This window comes from Poecilia formosa, unplaced genomic scaffold, assembly GCF_000485575.1.
Source record: "Poecilia formosa unplaced genomic scaffold, Poecilia_formosa-5.1.2 Scaffold40, whole genome shotgun sequence".
NCBI lineage: Eukaryota > Metazoa > Chordata > Actinopteri > Cyprinodontiformes > Poeciliidae > Poecilia > Poecilia formosa.
This window is the reverse complement of record NW_006799979.1, coordinates 3,064,107-3,084,035: the sequence shown is the minus strand read 5'-3', so window position 1 is coordinate 3,084,035 and position 19,929 is coordinate 3,064,107. Positions and strand designations below refer to the sequence as shown.

At 40.9% G+C, this 19,929-nt stretch overlaps 1 protein-coding gene across 1 annotated transcript in view; it reads right to left on the bottom strand.

The window, feature by feature from the left end:
- Positions 1-17,659, bottom strand: part of sdccag8 (SHH signaling and ciliogenesis regulator sdccag8) — a 58,930-nt gene extending 41,271 nt beyond the window's left edge. The window contains exons 1-13 of the mRNA XM_007551211.2: positions 17,474-17,659; positions 14,516-14,665; positions 14,302-14,387; positions 14,016-14,129; positions 13,441-13,566; positions 13,289-13,348; positions 12,461-12,525; positions 12,167-12,367; positions 11,947-12,085; positions 11,669-11,821; positions 11,193-11,327; positions 10,489-10,605; positions 9,027-9,169 (exon numbers count right to left, since the gene is read on the bottom strand). Of these exons, the coding sequence (XP_007551273.1) occupies positions 9,027-9,169; positions 10,489-10,605; positions 11,193-11,327; positions 11,669-11,821; positions 11,947-12,085; positions 12,167-12,367; positions 12,461-12,525; positions 13,289-13,348; positions 13,441-13,566; positions 14,016-14,129; positions 14,302-14,387; positions 14,516-14,665; positions 17,474-17,567 (1,583 nt within the window). The 5' untranslated portion in view covers positions 17,568-17,659. The remainder of the gene's footprint in view (positions 1-9,026; positions 9,170-10,488; positions 10,606-11,192; positions 11,328-11,668; positions 11,822-11,946; positions 12,086-12,166; positions 12,368-12,460; positions 12,526-13,288; positions 13,349-13,440; positions 13,567-14,015; positions 14,130-14,301; positions 14,388-14,515; positions 14,666-17,473) is intronic.
- Positions 17,660-19,929: the final 2,270 nt, after the last annotated feature.

The following is a 19,929-nucleotide window of genomic DNA, read 5'->3' as shown; positions in this document are numbered from 1 at the left end:
AAAGGGAAACCGCTTCGTGATTTAAAAAGAAAACCTTCATGATCACCAAAGACGTCTGTGGAGATCCTGAGTGGACCGATGTGAGCAAAGTGAACTTTATGGAAAAAGCGTTGTCCTTTACGTCTTTAGAAAAACATGTTTACTGAGATGGTGGTGATGGTGTGATGGTTTGGGATGCTTTGCTCCTTCGTGATCTGAACGGCTTGTTGAACGGCTTGATGAAACCTGGATCCTGCTTTCTACGAGAAAATCCTGAAGGAGAATCTCTGGCTATCAATTTTATTATGTTAAGCCTGTGCTCTTTTGTGTGTGTGGCACTAGTGTAAAAATATTTTGAGTGATGAATATGCATAGAAAAAACAGATAATAGAGTGTTGAGGAAGAAAAGAAATCTGGATTCCTAGTTTCACCTAAAGTACTGAAAGTAATTTCCTCAGGATCAACAAATTACCACTGAACCTAATTGAAAATGTTTCATCTCATCCTCATGAACTCAAATAGGGATGAACTGATGTAAAAATTTGGACTGGCTGATACTATTGTTATGGCCAATCACCAATATTTAGCGACATTATATAGATTTCAGTTCTCTTTTGATACCGCTGACTGCACCACTGCTTCTGTGCTTNTACCACTGAACCTAATTGAAAATGTTTCATCTCATCCTCATGAACTCAAGTAGGGATGAACTGATGTAAAAATTTGGACTAACAGTGTCAACAGTGTTGTGGTCAAGACCACCTAACCCGAGACCAAGACAAGACCAAGACCAGAGTGTATCGAGACCAAGACAAGACCAAGACTTTTAGGGTCCGAGACTACATGACGCAATAAAATGTGAAATATGATCAAAATTACTTCTCAAATTGATCTGAAAGATCCATATTCCCATAAAAACACCTAGATATTAAATACTTAATAAATTTAACCAATAAAACTATTTGTTCTGCTTTGCTTCCATCTCTGTGCTACGATCTGCAGTGGTCTCGTGCCATCCCTAAAAAGATAATGCCCTGGGTATTGGTCCATGTTGCTCATGTCAGAAACCACCACTGTCTGCACAACAATAAACATAACAATTGAGGTAATGCCCTGATGCTCAACTATGAACACTGACCAAGGAGCAACAAGCAAGAAGTAACCAAGCACAAGATGCTCACCGTGACTGTTCTCTCCCTCTGTCCCACTACATGAAGCCAGGTAGTCTGACACCATGGCACACGTTACAGCTGCCACTTTGACCAAAAACAATCAAAGAGCAATGTGCATGCTCTGTGTGCTCTTTCGTTCTTGTGTTTTATTTATTTGTTAATTAAAAAATATCAATGTACATAATTAAGTAATATAATGATAGCTACTGCAGTGTACGCAGAGGATTACAAGAACAAAGAAGAGTGTTCTGTCAGGTCAGCATACGCTGTCAGATTGTCATACGCTTAGCACAAACTCTATATCTGTCAGACAAGTCATTACCATATAATTTTATTTAATTAGCAACATAGAACAGATCATACACTTTATTAACAGTTGCATGGCATCCTGACTTAGCGGTTAAGTTGGTTAATGAGTTTTACACAGGCGTGTGTTGTAGCTGACTGCAGCTGCAGCTAGACCTTGCTTTAAATACACTTTGAAACCACGACAATGCATGTATATCTATATAGTTATCATTGTAAACAATTTAATGACTTATATTCGTCATAACTTGTTGTGTATGGTGAACTGACAACTCCTCTGACTGTCGGATTCTTAATGCGCATGCACAGGTATGGTACTCAGTGCTTGCTATTCTGACAGCATATGGTAATCTCATAGAACGACTCTCAGCGACACTCCAGTCCTATCTAATAAGTAAAGAGACGAGCAGATGAATCGCACTGTTCCTGAATGTCCCATCACTATATTGCAGACTTTTGGACACAGCGTTGTCCCATATATGCGACAAGTCAGTCAACATCTCCGCACAATAATTCAGCGCAGTGAGTGACAACTTTTTTTCATCACAATGCTTATGTGTCTCTATACAGCTAGCTTTGCTAACATCACGTCATCGGAGCTTACCTTCTTTGAGCTACTTTTCTAAGTGACGAAAAAAGTTAGACGTTGTCCCCACCGTCTGTGAAAGCGAAGCGCTGCTGAGTTAGCTGTGGCCATCGGATTTCTTATGATTTATACAGCGTTATTCCATTACTGACGATTAGACAGACATCTTCTGCCGCGGAGAGGAAACCACTGCGCATGTATCAGAGCGCCGCGTGCGAGTGAAAGGTGGGGGGGGGGAATTAGAAACAGGTAATTGGCAAGTCACGTTATTGTTTGGATTTTAATCAGTGCGTTTTCCATCCACTGAAAACAAAGGTGTTAACAAATAAAGTGGACAGTATGCTGTATGTTAAGTGATATTTTCACAGTTACGGTCTCAACTGGTCTTGAAATAAAATGCCGAGTCCTCAGCACCCGAGACCGAGACAAGACCGAGACCATGCGCGGTCGAGTCCGAGACGAGACCGAGACTATCAAAAAAATGGTCTCGAGATCGGTCTCGAGACCAAGACCGATCTCGAGTACTACAACACTGATATTCAACACTAATACTATTGTTATGGCCAATCACCAATATTTAGCGACATTATATAGATTTCAGTTCTCTTTTGATACCGCTGACTGCACCACTGCTTCTGTGCTTCAGTTGTTCTCATTGTCACATGACCAAACAAATAATAAATATCAGTTGTTAATAGTTTGATTTATCAGATGATACCGATATGCTAAAAAATTACCAATATCGGTTGAAATCGATCTCAGTGGCGATATACCGAGCATCCCTAAACCCAATATCATGCATCGCTTAGTCTCTCTGACTAGATGCATCATCACACCCAAAGCCTGGGTAAAATATTGAAGTATTGGAGGCAAGTTTCCATCAAAAACAGGAGCAAGAGTTTTAAGCACCTACATCCAAGATACAGCAAATGTAGCTTGATATAAGCTTAAAGTTTAACGCTTAAAGAGTGACGGTATGATCAGAAGTAGGAACAGTCTGAATTGCCAGAGTGCTTTTTTTTTAACTTCCTGGACCATTTATCCTTTCTACAATGTATATTTATATAATATTTATAAAGACTTTGAAGAACATAAGTTTTTATATTGACCTTAAACTGGTTTCCACAAATAAATGACAAAGGTTTCAGTCCCGTGATAAGCTAAGTCCACAACAAGTCACCAACCACGACAGAATCAAAGCAATAAAAAATATTATTTAAAAACATAAGTAGGTCTCAACAGATTGAGTGAGACAGACAGAAGCGGAGAGATGGAGGGAGGTGAGGAGCAGGATGGCAGAGAGGGCACTCTGACAGCGAGGAGGGAAGAACGCAGCAAGGTCTCGTCACCGGGCCAACGGGCCCACCACTGTCAACATCATGCCACTCTGCGGTGCACATACACATACGCGCACACGGCTGGCCCACAGCCCTCCCAGCTGCCCTATCTGTAACTGTCTGATTAGTTGTGCTAAGCAGCCCCTCCCCTGCCAACCATGGTGCCATCTGCTACCCAACAACATGGCCGCCGACCAGAGAAGCACACACGCCCATAAACACACACACAGAGATGCACAACAATCCCTGTACCTGGCACTGCCCTGCTGCCATTTCTCCCTCTCTCTCTCTCACACACACATTAAACTTCACAGACACAGGTGTAGCCCAAAGGTATCAACACATAACATTCCCCCAAAGAGATGCACACAAACTCATCAAACTGCTCGTAAACACACACATCAACACACAACCACGCTCTGAGAATGTGCACGCAAACACACACAAACAGAGCTGCTGCAGAAGGCAGTGCATGTCTGCATGTGGTGACAGAGGTTAGACACTGTTAATGCCAGGTAGCAAGAGCGACGGCGTGTTCAAATGTGTGAGCTTTCGCTGGCAGCGCTCAGACGTTCATTATGGCCCCCGCTCCTCCTGAGCGGCTGCAGCCCGCGTGGCGCCCCGGCCCTTTTATTCCGGGCCGTGATTGGACAAGTGCCTCCCGCGGAGTTGGTTTGCAGCAGTTTTGTTGCGCCCAGATTTCGCTCGCTGCTCAAAGCGAGCCTCTGGCGGGACGAGGCATCTGCTGCCTCACCTTCCTCATTTACACTTCTCCGCCCTCGCACACACACTCAGCTCGATTCACCGCCTTTCCAGGCCTCTCTGTCACGAGTCGGAACTGAGGAGGGGGAGAGAAATGAGAACAAAGTGAAGGTGCAGAGTGAGGAGCAGCGTGGCATGTTTAATCGAGTTCTGTGCGAAGTTTTGCATAGGAAGGTCGCAGCAGATGGTCACGAGATCTGTCTCCAAGACTGTCTCTGAGTGTCCATCTTAGGATTTTAGAGTCTCAGAGAGAAGAACAAAAATACAAAAATTACTTCCATCTTAAATTGTCATTTTGTTTGTTTCTTCAATACTTTCTTCAATAAACTACATCATTTATCATTATTATCATCATCATATCAACTTCAATGGTTAATATCAAGTCAAACAGCTAAACCAACTTGTTTTACTCTTTGACAAAATGTTGTGACATCAAAGTGGGAAAGGATATAATCAATGACGTTTTATACCAACAGGAGAAAGATATCTTAGTCAAACCTTTAATGTCATTTCTGCTTTCAAAACTTCATAAATTTTATTTTTTTATGCAAAACGTCCAAAATTAAATAGTTGTTTTTGTGTGTTGTTTGAAGGACACAAGTCTAATTCAACCTGAATCTGAAGTAGCAAAATGACACTTCTTAGGTCTTTAGACATGAGCAATTAGTAAGTACATCAAAAACAAAAGTATAAATGGGTAAAACGTTAAAGGTGAGGTGTGATGTGGCAGCTCAAATAACTTCTTTTTTCATATTTCAGACAAGTTTCATTAATCCAGGCCCATCTACTTTACTGGCATTGGGTTTTCATTAACAAGTTTGTTTTTCAGCTCTATATCAGTGAATGAGATTTTATGAACTGTTCTTTTCACCCTGAACCCTAAGTTTGGTGAGAGTAACCATCCTACTAATGTTTTTGACCAGCTCCGTTCTCTGCTGTCACTCTCATGAACATGAATGCCTGATTTCATGGGGATAACAGAACTGGTGGAAGATTTGGTGCCTCGCAGATACCGCACTTATCCCGAACCAAAGTAGGCGGCCAGCCATGAATCCCTAACGCATGCAAATGCACAACCACCACTCGTTTCTGTCTGGCATGTGTGGGGACAGAAGTTATGCTGGTCGCTTTTTCAGGATGGCCTTTGGGATGTGCGAACACAACAAAGGGAAGATACGAGGCCGGATGGAGGCAAGAAAAGGAGGAAAGAAAGTAAAGAAAGACTGGAGCAAACAAACAAACCAAACTTTGTAAAGCCCTCTGCTGGGCTGGGGCCGGGACTGGAGCGAGTGTGTGCGCACACGCGAGGCGATGTGAACAGAGTGCTGGGGATTAGGACAGATCCTGGGCTGTCCAACTCACAGCTGGCTGATGATCCAATCCTGGAGCACAGCGCAGCGCACCAGCCGCCGTGGGACCCCCGCGTGCGTGCCTGCATCTGCGGGTGTGTGAGAGCCTGCGTGTGCAGGCATGTGGGTTCAGCTGATGTGCATATCAGCGTGCAAGTCTGTGGAAATGCTCTTGAACAAATACACGTGCAAGTGTGAGTTTGCACAGTGAGGAAGGGAGGGCTAATAAAATTTAAATAGCTGCCTATGCTTCTGTCCACTATTTGGAGGCCAGCTATGATCACTCGGCTCATGAATGGGGAGCGGAATGAAAGAGAGGAGGGAAGAAGTTGCAAAAAGATAATCAAAATCCTGCTTTTGAACTCAGAGGCTGATAAAATAAATGGCTTCCAGCTTAGCTGCAGTGGATCTCACACTCCTGCTACAATCCGCACAGCAATGCATACGAGCCCTCTAAAGCTACAAAGGCTCACAAAGGCTTTGTAGATGGCAAGAACAGAGGGCATGAGTATGAATAAAGTGAATGTGTTCCCCAAAAACCTTTATAAAAACAGAGAAGAGGAGGAAGAAATACAGCATTGCTATGGCAATAGATCGTGACTGGTTGTGTGTTTAAGGTCGACGTCCTGCAGGAAGGTGAACCTTTCCCTTAGTTTCAAGTCTTTTGTCATTTCGAACAGGTTTTCTTCCAGGATTTCCCTTTATTTAGCTTCATTCATTTTCCCATTAGCTCTGAACAGCTTTGCTGAACCTGCTTTAGAAAAATCTCCCCACATCATGATGCTGCTGCCACCACCATGTTTCACTGTGTCAAGGAAAGAGTCATCACAATATGTGCAGTGTACATTTTCCTTCAGTTGCAGGATTTTGCATAAAGGCCAAAAGTTCATCTCAGGCCCCAACTAACCAGATCATTTTCTTTTTCTTCTACACGTTTCTAATGGTTTTCTTTCTTGTGAAATCCATTAATGATAGTTATCCTAAATTCTCCAACCTGAGATGTGGACCTCAGCCCCCGAGTCCTTCACCTGGGTTTATACGTTTGACCTACTTTTTGTAGGTGTAACATATTTAATGATTTAAATGAAATGCATTAAATCTAATTGTTGTGATGTGATAAAATGAAACAGTTTAAGAGATGACTTTCTGACCTGGGCCCTACATTCACTCATTAATGAATCAGTTTCAGGTGGAATGGGTCGGTATTACTAAAGATGGGCTAGTTGGACCCTTTCAGGTTAAAGAAAGACCAAAAACAAAAATTAACTCCCAAATTTACGGCCAGCTTTCATAATACATTTTCCCTCAAGCAGTAAGACATAAAATAAAGTCTTCTTTTTTTTTTTTTAGAAACAACATGATGTCGACACCTCTAGAAACAGAAACTGGATGAACAGAAGCATTTTAATAATGTCTGAAAAGAACGGAGTGGCATCGTAATCCCACTCTCCATTTGTTGCCGTGTAAACAGATATGTTCCCAACACAGACAAAAACTTTAACTGTTAGGTAACAAAATTAATCCACAAAAATAAAACTTGCCTAATTAGTGTGCATTGTAAATTTATATAGGGTGTTTAATATGCAATTTAAATGTACTGAATGTAAGATTTGAGACTTGTTCTGTCAATTTATCCAATTAACTCACAAAAATACTCAACTACTAAAAAAGAAAACCTGGCCGGTCACCGTATAGTTTACGTTTCTTATGTGCACAAAATGCAGGAAGAAAAGGTGAAACAGCAACACATGGATACAAAATGGGGTCGTGTTTCTGAAAAGGTAAACTTGTCCAAGCCCAGGTTTGTCGGATTTTGATTGATGTGATTTCCATGTTTTAAATGTTGCACTGATTTGTTTAAAACACAAGAATAATAAGTTGTTAAAAGAGAAATACTTTAACATAAATTAAAATTAGAAGTGGCCTTTGCTTATAATGACCAAAATTGAATTTTAATGGCTGCATGCAAGGCCAAGTCAACAGCTGTCAAACACCTAGTACGCGTCTGAGGACAGATAAAACTATAAACTCTCTCATGCACATACTGACACACGCGGCGTAAAACGCTTCAGTACAGTGGCTCCTCCAATGCAGGTCAAAGTCATTGTGTTTGCCACATTAATATGCACATCATTCTCCACAGCTGGTGGAAAAATCACACACCCACACTCTCACACACACCGTTCGTTTCAGGCTTTAAACGCACAAGAGCCCACCATGGAGCCAATGTGTAAGTGCTGGCAAGCTGACAGCCCAACACACTTTAGCACAGATTAGAGCAAGAAGCTGAAGCGGACGCCGACACACACGCACCAACACACAAACGCACACCGATCACGCAAACTAGCACCCCACAGCCCCCAGCACCACGGGACACTTCTGCCACATCTGTGCCCATCTCACACACGTCGGCTGTGGGCAACGGGGGCGAGACAGAGTCCTGAGTGGCTGGCGTGGTCTGGCAGAGCTTGGCAGGGAATGGTGAGGGGGAAACAGAAGCCGGCAGAGGACAGGAGAAACAGAGAGAAAAGAAAGAAAAAGAGAGGAAAGGAAAGGAAAGGAAAGGAAAGGAAAGGAAAGGAAAGGAAAGGAAAGGAAAGGAAAGGAAAGGAAAGGAAAGGAAAGGAAAGGAAAGGAAAAGAAAGGAGAAGGGGAAGGAAAGGAGAAGGGGAAGGGCAAAGAAAAGGAGAGGGAAAAGAGAAAGGTAAGGGAAAAGTGTGTAGTAGTTCAAGTGAAATAATTACTCCTTTTATTTTAATCATAGGAGAGGTTTAAGTTATTAAGGAGCATGAGGAAGAATCTCAAAACGTAAAAAACATTGAGCTGGAAGAGGAAAAAACAGATAATCATTCAGATAAATATGTGGAATAAACATCTAAAAACAATATCTGAGGAATTAGGAGGTAAGGAAAAAAAATACAGAAGGAAAACAGACAGAGAGGGCCGGTAGCGCCCGCAGCGAGGACGGGTGCAGAGCTCAGGCGGGTGGCACGGAGGCCAGGCTGTCCAGTGACCATCAGCCACGCTGTTGTGCTTGTGTGTGTTGAGGCGTGTGTGTGTGTGTGTGTGTGTGTGTGTGCGCGCCAGGGATAGGAGAAAGGCTTAGGCGACATTTTGGCTCTGCTGGAGCTGCTGCTGGGCTGGGCACTGGCCTGGTGGCACGAAGCGGTGCGTGTGCGTGTGTGTGAGCGTGTTTATTGCATTATGTTGTGGCATGCTTAACAGGATTAGAGGTGACCTAGTGAGGTCCAGTTGGTACCGGGACCGCCACACAGCGGCGCGCATGCACATTTGTGTGTGTGGCTCGTATAATAGGATTAACCGTTACCTGGTGCGATACAGTTGGTGTGCTGGTCTGAACTGGACTGGGCTGAGCTGGGCAGGAGCTGGGCAGAGGGGAGTGCTGTGTGCCCGTGTGTGTGTGTGTGTGTGTGTGCGTGCGTGCGTTCATGTGTGTGTGTGCGTGTGTGTCTGTGTGTGTGTGCACGAGTGTGTGTGTGAGTGTGGTGGCATGTATAATAGGATTAGGTACTACCTGGTGAGGTGCAGTTGGCGCTGGGCATTTGCCAGCTGTTCTTCCAGGCTCAGAGCTTTGGACTGCCATTGGCTCCCAACCCTTTGGGCCGCCTCCAAACGCTGCCGACAGCAAACCAGCTCTGAGCTCAGACTTTCCACTTCCTGTCCCACAGAGAGGGAAGAAGAGGAGTTAGCGGAGGTGAGGAAATCTTTCACAACACCCGTCTTCTGCCGTCACACATTAAACACAATAAGCCAAGATTACAAACTCATGAAGACTTGATAAGTCAAGATGACAAATAATGGTGTTACGATGCACATATTTCATAAGAAACAAATAAAAGCAATAGATGAGTTCTACCAAAACTATTTAACTTCCAACTCCCACAATAACAGAGGAAGAAAACTGTGACCAGGATTAGAGATAAACTACAAATAAAGTCTGAAGAAGAGTATAGACTAGGCGGAAAGTACTTGATGTCCCTGCATGTGGTGGATAAACAAAAAGTCACTGTTAGGGAAGATGTCTGTTCACAAACTGCTGTGTCCAAGCCAAGTTGTATGGTAGGAAAACATGGATAGTTATGTCCGGAGGAACACTGGAGAGGCAAACAATCCACGTTGCCTGAGGTCTAGAGAGACATTTCTGATGATTTAGGAAACAATGTCATCTGCTGGTGTTGGTCTCCTTGTTTGATCGAGTTCACAGTCGAAGCAGCCGTCTAATTTCATGGTTCCCTCTACTGACAACCTTTATGGGATTCTGATTTAGTTTTCCAGAAGGGATAAACACCTGCCCACACTGTCAAAGGTACCAACACCTGCTTTAAGCATAACAGCGTTACTGTGCTTGATTAGCCAGCAAGACAGCCTGATCTAAACTCCACAGTTTAGAGAAGCTATAAAGTATTTTCAAGGGGAAGACGTGAGATCAACAGTGAAGACAAGCTGAAGGCACATGGGTTTCCTTAGCACCTTTTACAATGAATCACTGACATAAATTAACTTTCTGCTGATTGCCTATTATTTTAAGATTAACCTTGAATTTTATGCACAATATTAAAAGTTTCAAAATAATTACATGCCATCCCCTGGATGAGTTTTTGTGGTGACTGTGGGTCTGTGGGTTGAGTCGTCGTCTTGCGATCGGAAGGTTGTAGGTTTGATCCCTCCTGCCACATGTCAATGTGCCTCTGGGCAACAAGACACTTAACCCTAAATTACCTACCGATCCGTGTAAATGTAGGATCGGTAGGTAAACACCAGGATCCACACTGGTGTTTGAAAGTGTGAATGGGTGAATGTGACTCTAGTGTAAAGCGCTTTGAGTGGTCAAAATGTTTGGAAAAGCGCTATATAAGTTCAGTCCATTTACTGTTTTATGCTACAATTATTAGCTGAAATGATCAATTATTTTAACTCATCTGCTGTTAAAACAACATATATAAAATAGTAAATTCAGAGGCAGGATGAAAACTTACCTGTGCAGCTTTTTCGTTCTGCCTGCTCGTCTTGGCCTTCAGCTCTCTGAGCTCTCGCTCAGCCTCCTCTTTCTTCAGGCTGGCATTGCTAAGCTGATACCGCAGATCCACACATACCTGGAGAAGACAGCAAAACGATCAGGTTTTACAACACCGCCACTGATTTATAATTAAAATTACCTGGTTTCAAACTACCTCTACTTTTAACATGCTTTGACTAGGTCACCAGACCTTGACATCTACTATACAGCTTTTCTCACTACAGCTCTCTGACCTATATAGGAGTGCATCAAAATACTTTTACCTCTCATCTCATCGAGATGCTTCAGTAAACACAACTAAAATTTTACCGAAATACATCAAAACTTAAAATGGTTAAATTCTTCGCCATTGCATTTGAGAGCAAAACCGACACTAAATAAGATGCTCTGCTGCCATCTACTGGAAACACAAGAACATTACAAGTAAACGCCGCTGGTTTCATCTGAGAGTTGAGCATTGAGACCGGCGCCTTCCCTTGATGATTATGCTGGTCATTTTCTTTTGACCGGGGAAAATGACCAGCACCAAACGTGGGTTTCAGTCTTTCTGCCGTGTCGTGCTAAAGTTTCACCTCAACTCAAACTGCGCACTGCTTTCTGTAAAAGCTTTAATAAAATGTGAAGAGTGAATGACGTTTTTCTCAAACAAATAAATCAGTGCACCTTGGCGTTGTCTTGTTCCTGATTGGTTAGCTTGCTGAGCGTGTCCTCCAGCTGATTGGTCAGTGAACTCCTGTCTCTGTGCGCTCGGTCCAGCTGCCCCTCCAGCGCGGCTACCTGCTGAGACAGGCTGGACGCCTACAACACAAACAGTAACTTTAAATAACGTTTAAATGCATAATTTGAATATGAAACATGAAATGATGTCTTCATATTAAACATTGCAATGACATACTTCAATAGAATTTATTGAGATTTGTAATGGATGAATGAATCAATGGTAAAATGCTTATTTTTTTATTGTGGGATGAATTTATTTCAGTTATTTGAGTCGATACTTTGTTGAATCACCTCTTGGAATATATTTGCACTTTTCACATCTTCAAAGTCATGTATCATTTTCTTCTTGATAACTATGTTACAACCCATCACACCGAATCACAATAAAATACACTGACGTATTTGGCTTCAAGATGTACCGTTTGTGCTAGCTCTTCTTTTTGTTTGCGTGCCTCAGCCCGGCCCTCCTCTCGGGCCTCCGCCATCTTGGCCCGCACTGCATGCGCCTCTCTGTCCAGCTGTTCCCTCTGTCGCGCCAGCTCCCTGGATAACTGCTCACACTGCATCTCCACCTACTCGAGTGCAAACGGATGCAGAGAGCTTGTCAGGAGTGGTGGAGATAGAATATATTTGCATATAACTCAGGGACAGTACGTTAAAGAATATCCAGAATGAATCCATGCGAGAAGCTACTGACCCTAGTTTTTTGTAGATTGGCTTCTTCAGCTATCTCCACTGCCTGTTTGACCTGCAGGCAGGCTGACCACTCTCTCTGCTGGGCCTCTTGTTGACTCGCTCGCACCGCACGCAGAGCTGCCAGCAACTCGTCCCGTTCCCTGACGCGCAAAAACGAAACACCATGAGCACCACGAGCTCTCTCTCCTACTGCCAACCTGGTTGAGCTGACTTTGCTTTACTTTGTGAGCCTGTCAATAGCCTGCACATGCAGATTTGCATGAGTTCCAGCCACCACCGCTTCATGCTGCGCACACTGCAGACACAACCCGGCGACGCGGGGAGCTCCGTCGGCCTTCAATGCTTCTGCAACCTGCTGCTCTTTGTGTCTCAGACGAACCTTCACCTCCTCACACTCCTTCTGACTCACTGAGAGATCCTTTCTGTTAACAGAAGCAAAACGTTTAAAAAGGTCAAAGGAAATGACGAGGGAGGGAGAATATGCTACATTCTTCTTTATGATGCATCAAACTGACCGGAGAGAGATGAGCTGAGCCTCCAAGCTTTCAGTCTGGGCCTGGTGGATCACTTTTAGCTGCTCCTTTATCAGGGACAGAAACTGAGTCATGAGATGATGTTTGTGTAACAATCTTCCAGTGAGAACATGCAGCAATTTCAAAGCAAAATGAGCAAAAAATACAAACAAAAAATGAACTCGACACCTTCTAAGACTCTGCTAAGAAGCACAAAGACTCCACCATGTGTCACACAGTTGAACTTTAACAGCATTCTGATGACAAAGGGATGAAGCCACTGCTGACTGATTGTATTAGGCTTAAGTACAAAAGTATTTGCCCCCTTTCAGGTTTCTTTTTTGCCACACTTTTGCATTTTATATCAAGGATTTGTTTTTAACATTGACTAGTAAGACTTGAGTAATACAAAAAGCAGCTTTTAAATAAGGATTTGATTGACTTACGGGGGGCGGGAGGAGCTAGCTAAACCAACCAGGAATAAACAACACTTGTCAGATCATAAATGAACTTTTAAAATTTATTAGAAAACTGAGTTCAATTTCACTGACCACACCCAGCTGACAACTACAAGATCTTGCAAAGAGTGAGTTAAACAATAAAACTTGGTTGGTGATCTGAAATATTTCAGTGTGACATAAAAGTAGAAACAGAAGCAATGGGTAAGAAGGCAAACCCTTTTTGAAAGTATTTCTATGGTTCATGTGGACTGCTTTATGTTGTTGAAGAGGCTTCCCTTTAAAATGCAAAAAAGGCTGAAACACATTTCTATGGACTTGTAAAGTTTAAAAGTGACTGGAAAACAGGAGAGAACACAATATATGTCCTTACCAGGTCATTTTTCCAGGTGTTATGCTCTGTTTTTGAGTTTATCAAATTGTTGTTTTGCACCTAAAGAAGCCAACAGGAAATATAATGAAGCCTCTAACTAATATTATTTCATTACTTTTAAGCAATCAGGATGATAATTATTATTATATTACCATAGAATTGTGGATTGGATAATCTTTCAAAGATTGATCCACGATCCTGGATTTGAACTCAGACTGCAGCTTCTCATTTTCAACCACCACCACTCTGATCCGCTGCTTCAGTCCCTGCAGCTCCTCCTAAAGACACAGAGTGCACAGTAAACTGGTCAAAACGTAGGCAAATTAGAATTTGTATTAGAAAATGTACATATATATTATATATAAGCATTTTAGGATGTGTATAACTCCTTCAAACAAATGTCATATTTGTCGTTGGAGCATAACTATTTTATTAAATGCAGCCTTTTGAGCATGTAGGGAAAACTATATTTCACAATGTGACATAATTGTTTTGTGTGCCAAGGCAAAAGCCGCCTGCATAAAATATTACCGACAAGTTTGTCAGTAATTTCTCCCCTTAGTGAATTTGTAAAGCAAAAACAAATATATATGCAATTATTTTTCCTCCACTAAAAAATTGTACCAAAATAAAAGGTAGGATTACAAGTGTGAGATTATTGTATTGTCTTAAAAGGTAAGCTTACATTAAGGATTTTGAAAAAAAAAAAAAAAGTTTTAGCACAAACCTTGCAGAACTTTACTTCAGCTTCCAGGTGCTGGATGTACTCAGACTGGTCATAATTCATTGGAACCAAGTCCTGAAAGGCTGGTAAACTGGACCTGCCATCCTGACGCACTTTCTAAGGAGAAGAAAGACAAAACAGAGTCATAAAATGACGCACCAGTGGAGAACTGAATTTACAGATAACTCTGCAAGATTTTCATCATACGATTATTAAAGAGGCGTTTTATTCTAATAAACACTTCATATTAGGGAATAAAATCTGTAACAATTTAATGACACATGTCTACCTTAGATGGAGATTGCTTCCCTGAAGGGGATAAAGAGGTGGGGATTTCTCTGCCTTGCTTCAACAGGAGGCTCTTCAGCTGGTTAACTGCACACACAACAAACAAAACCAAGCCTCCAGTTCAGCTCCAACAACATGACCATTAATCTGAAGTGGCGCGCTTCAAGTACAGTGTCGATGGCAGACAGCAAATTTACAGTGTAATAGTGACTCGCCTGCTTCACTCTGAGTCTTGTGACTCCACGCTGTCTTGTCCTCCTCAGCCGCCGTGAAGACGTCACCTGCAGCGGGTCGGACATCCTCTCCATCAGGGTCCAGCTGGTCCAGAGCACTGCTCAGCTGTTGGAGGCTCTGGTTTGCCCATTCTGAATAAACACAAAGGTGAAAAGTATTTATTTATTTATAGAAAATACAATTAGAAAACACAGGAGACTTTAGAAGCTGAAGGAAAAACAAAAATGTCACTATCCTTCTGGATGGTTTGAAGGGATTAAAGTATCATGACTCAGAGAATAAATAAGCTAATAAATAACTTACATACCAGGGTTTCCCCCAGTGTATTATAAGCCTGGCTTCCCGCCATGCTTTACTAGCCCCGCCGCCAGTCTAAGCAATGCTTATGTTTATGTTTCTAGGGGGGAAAAAATCTCTTAGTTTTTTTGTTTTGTTTTGTTTTTTTAAAGCCAGGCTGCAAGCGTCTCTTTTGCTCTTAGCATTTCACTAGCAGAGCAGATTTATTCCTAAATGATAGGTTTATAGTTTATGCGTTTAAACCCGACAGCGCGCGGACCAATCACACCGCTGGCGCCTCTGCGCTTTGCCTCGCGCGCTGCCGCTGCTTTACCTCAGCGGGATCGCGCGCGCCTCTTTTCACTCAAACTGGACACAGGCTGACCTGTATGGCTATTTACATAAACCTACTGTGAGGATTTATGATCCTTTGGAGAACTCTAGGTAAGAGTTTAAAACCTGCCGCGTTAGCTCTGGTTGCGCAGCTCAATGTGAACCGCAGGAATAACTTGTAGCGAATTCAGAGGTCGCATTGTGGAGCGGTGAGAATGATTTATCTTTGTGAACGAACAATTATATGCGGCGTTTACATCTCAACACGCGTGTGGCTCTGTGTCTGTCTTCAAAGTTTATGTCTGTGGTCCCGGTTGGCCGGAGCGTTTGTGGATAACGAGCAGCGCTAACCACATCATGCAGGTTCAGCCTGGTGAGGAGCTTTCGCGCTCTCCTCGGAGTCACGCATCACGCTGATTTTATATTATTTTATTATTATTTTTAATATTATTTTTACGGTTACACGATGCATCAAATCATATAAAATGCGTTGTCTACTTAGAGTTAATATGAGTGGCCGCAGGACATCTGAAAAACTCGTCCCATAAACTCGACCAACCAGAATAGTTTCTGTGACGCTTATTAAAAACTCAATGGAAGAGCTACTAAAGCCACATTAGCAGCATTGAATTAAATCTCCCGTTTGTTGCGCATCTCTGCAGCAGATTTAACTCATCATGCAGGGCCGGTCCAAGGCTGTATGAGGTCTTGAGCATAATCTGACTTAGGGGCCCCTTTTGTTGCTAAAAATATCAGCACCTCTAACAGCTTCTGTGTTAGATTTAGTGAAATATGGGAGAAGGGAGTAGTTTAATTGGCCAGCCTAAAAAGCAATAAGTTACAATCGCAGTTTACTAATTTGTATTTGTAAATTCATAGATTAAACTCACAGCATCAGATTGTTGCTATGGTAACAAACAATCTAACTATGAATATTGTTATTTGAAGTTTTACAAAGTAAACTTCCCAGCTCCTTAAAATCTTGTATTTAAATATTAAACAATTTAACATCATTTAATTTATGTATGCCTAAACAATTGAATACAATTTAAAAGCATTGATAATCTCAATAAACAAGTGTTACATTTATGTATCTGTGGTCTGTTTTAAAATATTAGCATTTATGGGGCCCCTGATGGAGCCGCTGACTTAATTTGGATTAAAAAACAGAAGTGCAAATTTGTTGTTTTTAGAGTAGTTGTGGGTTTAAATAGCATTTCACTGGAGATCTAACATAATTACACAGTAATACTTTTACATTTCCTGTCACCTTAACATCTTTTAATACAAAAACACGGTGGACAACCGGTGGACCGTCTTGGCATCCCGACCACCAGGCTTAGCAAGTTTTCTGGAGGAAGCCCTGCATACATTTGGAAATGTCTTCTTTATGTACATAAAAATAAAAGTACAATAATCAGAATTTGTCAATAGATTATTAAATAAAAATAATATAACTTAAATGTAACTTAACATGTCTGATAAAATTATTGTTAAAATATTATCCTTACAGTGTAGCTTTACTACACCACTGTACTACAGTGTCATAGTTTTTCAATTTCAATTATTTATATCATTGAAAGATTATTATACTGTCTATATGTTCAGTGTATGTTCTGCATACACTGAACATATAGAGAATTAAATGTGTTATTCTTTCTTTCCAACTTTAATATTGTACCTAGATGGAAAAATTCTTATTAATAAGAATGGATAAATAAGTCTATTTACTCTATGTTTATGTCTGAAGAATGTGATTATAATTCATTCCAAGACTGATATAAGACGAAATGAGATCGGATTTGTCCATTATTATCATTATTGAGAATTACTATTATTAATTATAATAATTAATGTTGTTATTATTAAGTCATGCCTTAATAATACGATTTTCTTCTCCCATGTCTCTAAAAGGGCTCAGTAGGAATCTCTCAAATGAGTTCAAATATTTTGAAAATTATTCACTCAGCTCCTCTAAACTCGTATTATTTCAAGACGTCGCATTTTCTGAAAAGAGCTTTGTTTTTGTAAGAGAAAAGACATTAATGAATCACTATTTTTCGTGGAATTAAAAAGTATTTTACATCCTCTAAGCAACTGACGCCAAACATTAACAGATATCTCACTTTGAAATCATATTTTTTGTTTAACAGCTAAAACCTAAAAATTTTGTCCAGATATTGTTGCCAAGCAAACCTCCTCGTATTCAACTGCAATGAACTCTGCTTATAAATAAACGCAGAGCAGTAATTAGCCTTTTAACAGATTAACAACATTTTGGCTGCTACTTAGGGAGTTAGCAAACGCGGCTCAGCAAAGTGTTAGCTTACGCCTCAGCTCCTTTTGCTTGGCTCCCAGCTGCTCTGCCTCTTCTTCATCCGAGTCAAATGGTTTCATTGAAATATTACCGTCAATAAACCACATTCAGACAGTCAATAAACCTGCTAGGCTACATACAACAACCCAACAACAGCCATCATTCCCAACACGTCATAAAGGTAACCAAGGCTCACGAAGGCGGTGTTTGTTATTACACACTAGCTTTTTTACAAAAGCGGTATTCTTCATTCATATGACAGTCTACATCACCGCCCCTCCCGAATTATCACAGTGTGCTGTCGTTCATTAAATGAAGCATCCATCTTCTGGCTCGGTGAGGTTCCCACTTCCTTAAACTCGAAGTAATGATGGGAGTTGTAGTATTGTCAGGTCGCTGAATTCTACAGATTATATGGCAAGAATGTTTCTAATATTTTTCTAGGTTAAATGTGTGTTAAAAAAGAGCGACTTAAACCTTCCTAAACATCAGAGTTAATGTTGCCTTTTATTTAGGTAAGCTTTTATTTAGATAGAAACGTATTCTGGCTTATGTTTGCTTGCTTTTTTTTAAGTTAACATATGTTTTCAACTTTTCTTAAATTTTGCACAGTGACACCACCACAGGTATGATGGCTTCAAAATTATATTGCTCCATAATAAACATGTACATGCAAACTGTTGAAGAATAAAACAGAAAAAAAACAATTGCAGCAGTGCCCCCCAACAAACTACTAATGAGGCCACCAGAGACCACACGAAAGAATCAACCAATCAACAATATCTCATCTAGCCCATCGGGACATAGGTCTCATATGAAGAAAGTGACAGGTGTGAACAAATCTTAAAGTCTTCACTTTCACATTGCCCCCTTGTGGTAAAAAGACCGCCTTTTCAACAAGCATGAAGGATTTCGGTTTAAGTAAATTTTAGACATTGGCTAAAAGAAAAAGTTGATTTAGTAACACTAAAAAATCGTAGTCTAAGTGCAATTTCAGTAGAAGCTAAAAATAAAAAAAATAAAAAGCTTATAATAGACTTGTACACTTTCCATCGTTCCATCTTACAATAAGTCAATAGGGGGCGCCATCACATTTATACCTATATCCACAAAAGTGATTGCTGATGGCAGAAAATGCTATGATGCCTTCTGTGATTATTACTGAGGAACACTTCTATATCAAACACTGACAAGCTGGCTGAAAGAGTAAAAATAATCTGAACAACTGCTGTCTTTTGAGAAAGATCGGTAGTCTGCTTCTAGAGAACCAACCACACAGTAGTCGGAGCCGCTTCTTGCTCTTTGTGGACTAAGCCGCCACCAGCCACCAGGGGGCGCCAAAGCTAAATCTTCAATCTCCAATGAGAATTTAAATAAGCCATACTTGCATATAATGCTTGTTTTTTTAAATTATTATTGTATCTGTTATATTTATGCTGTAAAATTCAACTGAGAAAAAAACAAATCTGTAAGAAGAAAAAAGAAAAAGTTGCAATAACCTGGTTGCATAATAATGCACAGCCTACTTGGACTTTGTTGAAGCTTTTGACTCAGTTTCAGTAGTAAGTCTTTTGAAAAAGTTTTTCAGCTTCCTACATTTTAAGATGACAATACTGTGCAAAGTTTTCCAAAACTCTCAGACTGTGAATCAATAGCTTGTTTTCCGTCTTCTCCACATAACATGGACTCTGGCTGGGCTCAAAATGTTCATATCATTTTTATCATAAAGTTACTTTGTTGGTTTTTATATGGTAAAGTTGAAAGTACTCAGGGGACACATGACTTTGATTGTTGTTGTTTTTTTCGTTGTTGTTTTTTGCAAAATTGCTCAAACTTTTTTTAGTTTTTTTTTATTATTTCACCTGCTCAACAGTATGTTACTGAAATAGGGAAAGCAGTGAGAATTCTGTGGGAAACGGATCTGTAAATCACTGTTGATCTGAATATTTAAGGATATTGCATAATATAGATTTTGGGGGGTTTATGATCTTTTCATAGGTGTGTGTGTGCGTGTGTGTGTGTCTGTGTACACTACATATACATATGTTCTCTTAGTACTTTGCTTTTGTGCAGGATAAAGGTCACACTACATGAAGAAAAAGTTTTGAAACTTCTTATCGCGATGTAATTTTTCTACATTACAAAACTTGCCATTTTGACAGGGATTGTGACTGTGACCTCCACCCACAGAAAATTTAAAGGTTAAGACCAAAATACCTTTTAAATACAGGCTGACAAGTGACTGTTGTTTTAGCAGCTTCATAATTGTAAGCAGAAGCTGGTTATTGTGTTTATTTCCTGACTAAATACAATATCAGTTTTCTTTTTGCCCAGGTCACCCTCACAGCTAGAAACAGCCCTGCTGATAGCAATTAATTATGTAAAAACAGCTAACAACACCTGCCAACAATACAATAATTTTTGACATTATGTATGAATATTTAAATATCCAAATAACCTGATTATAAG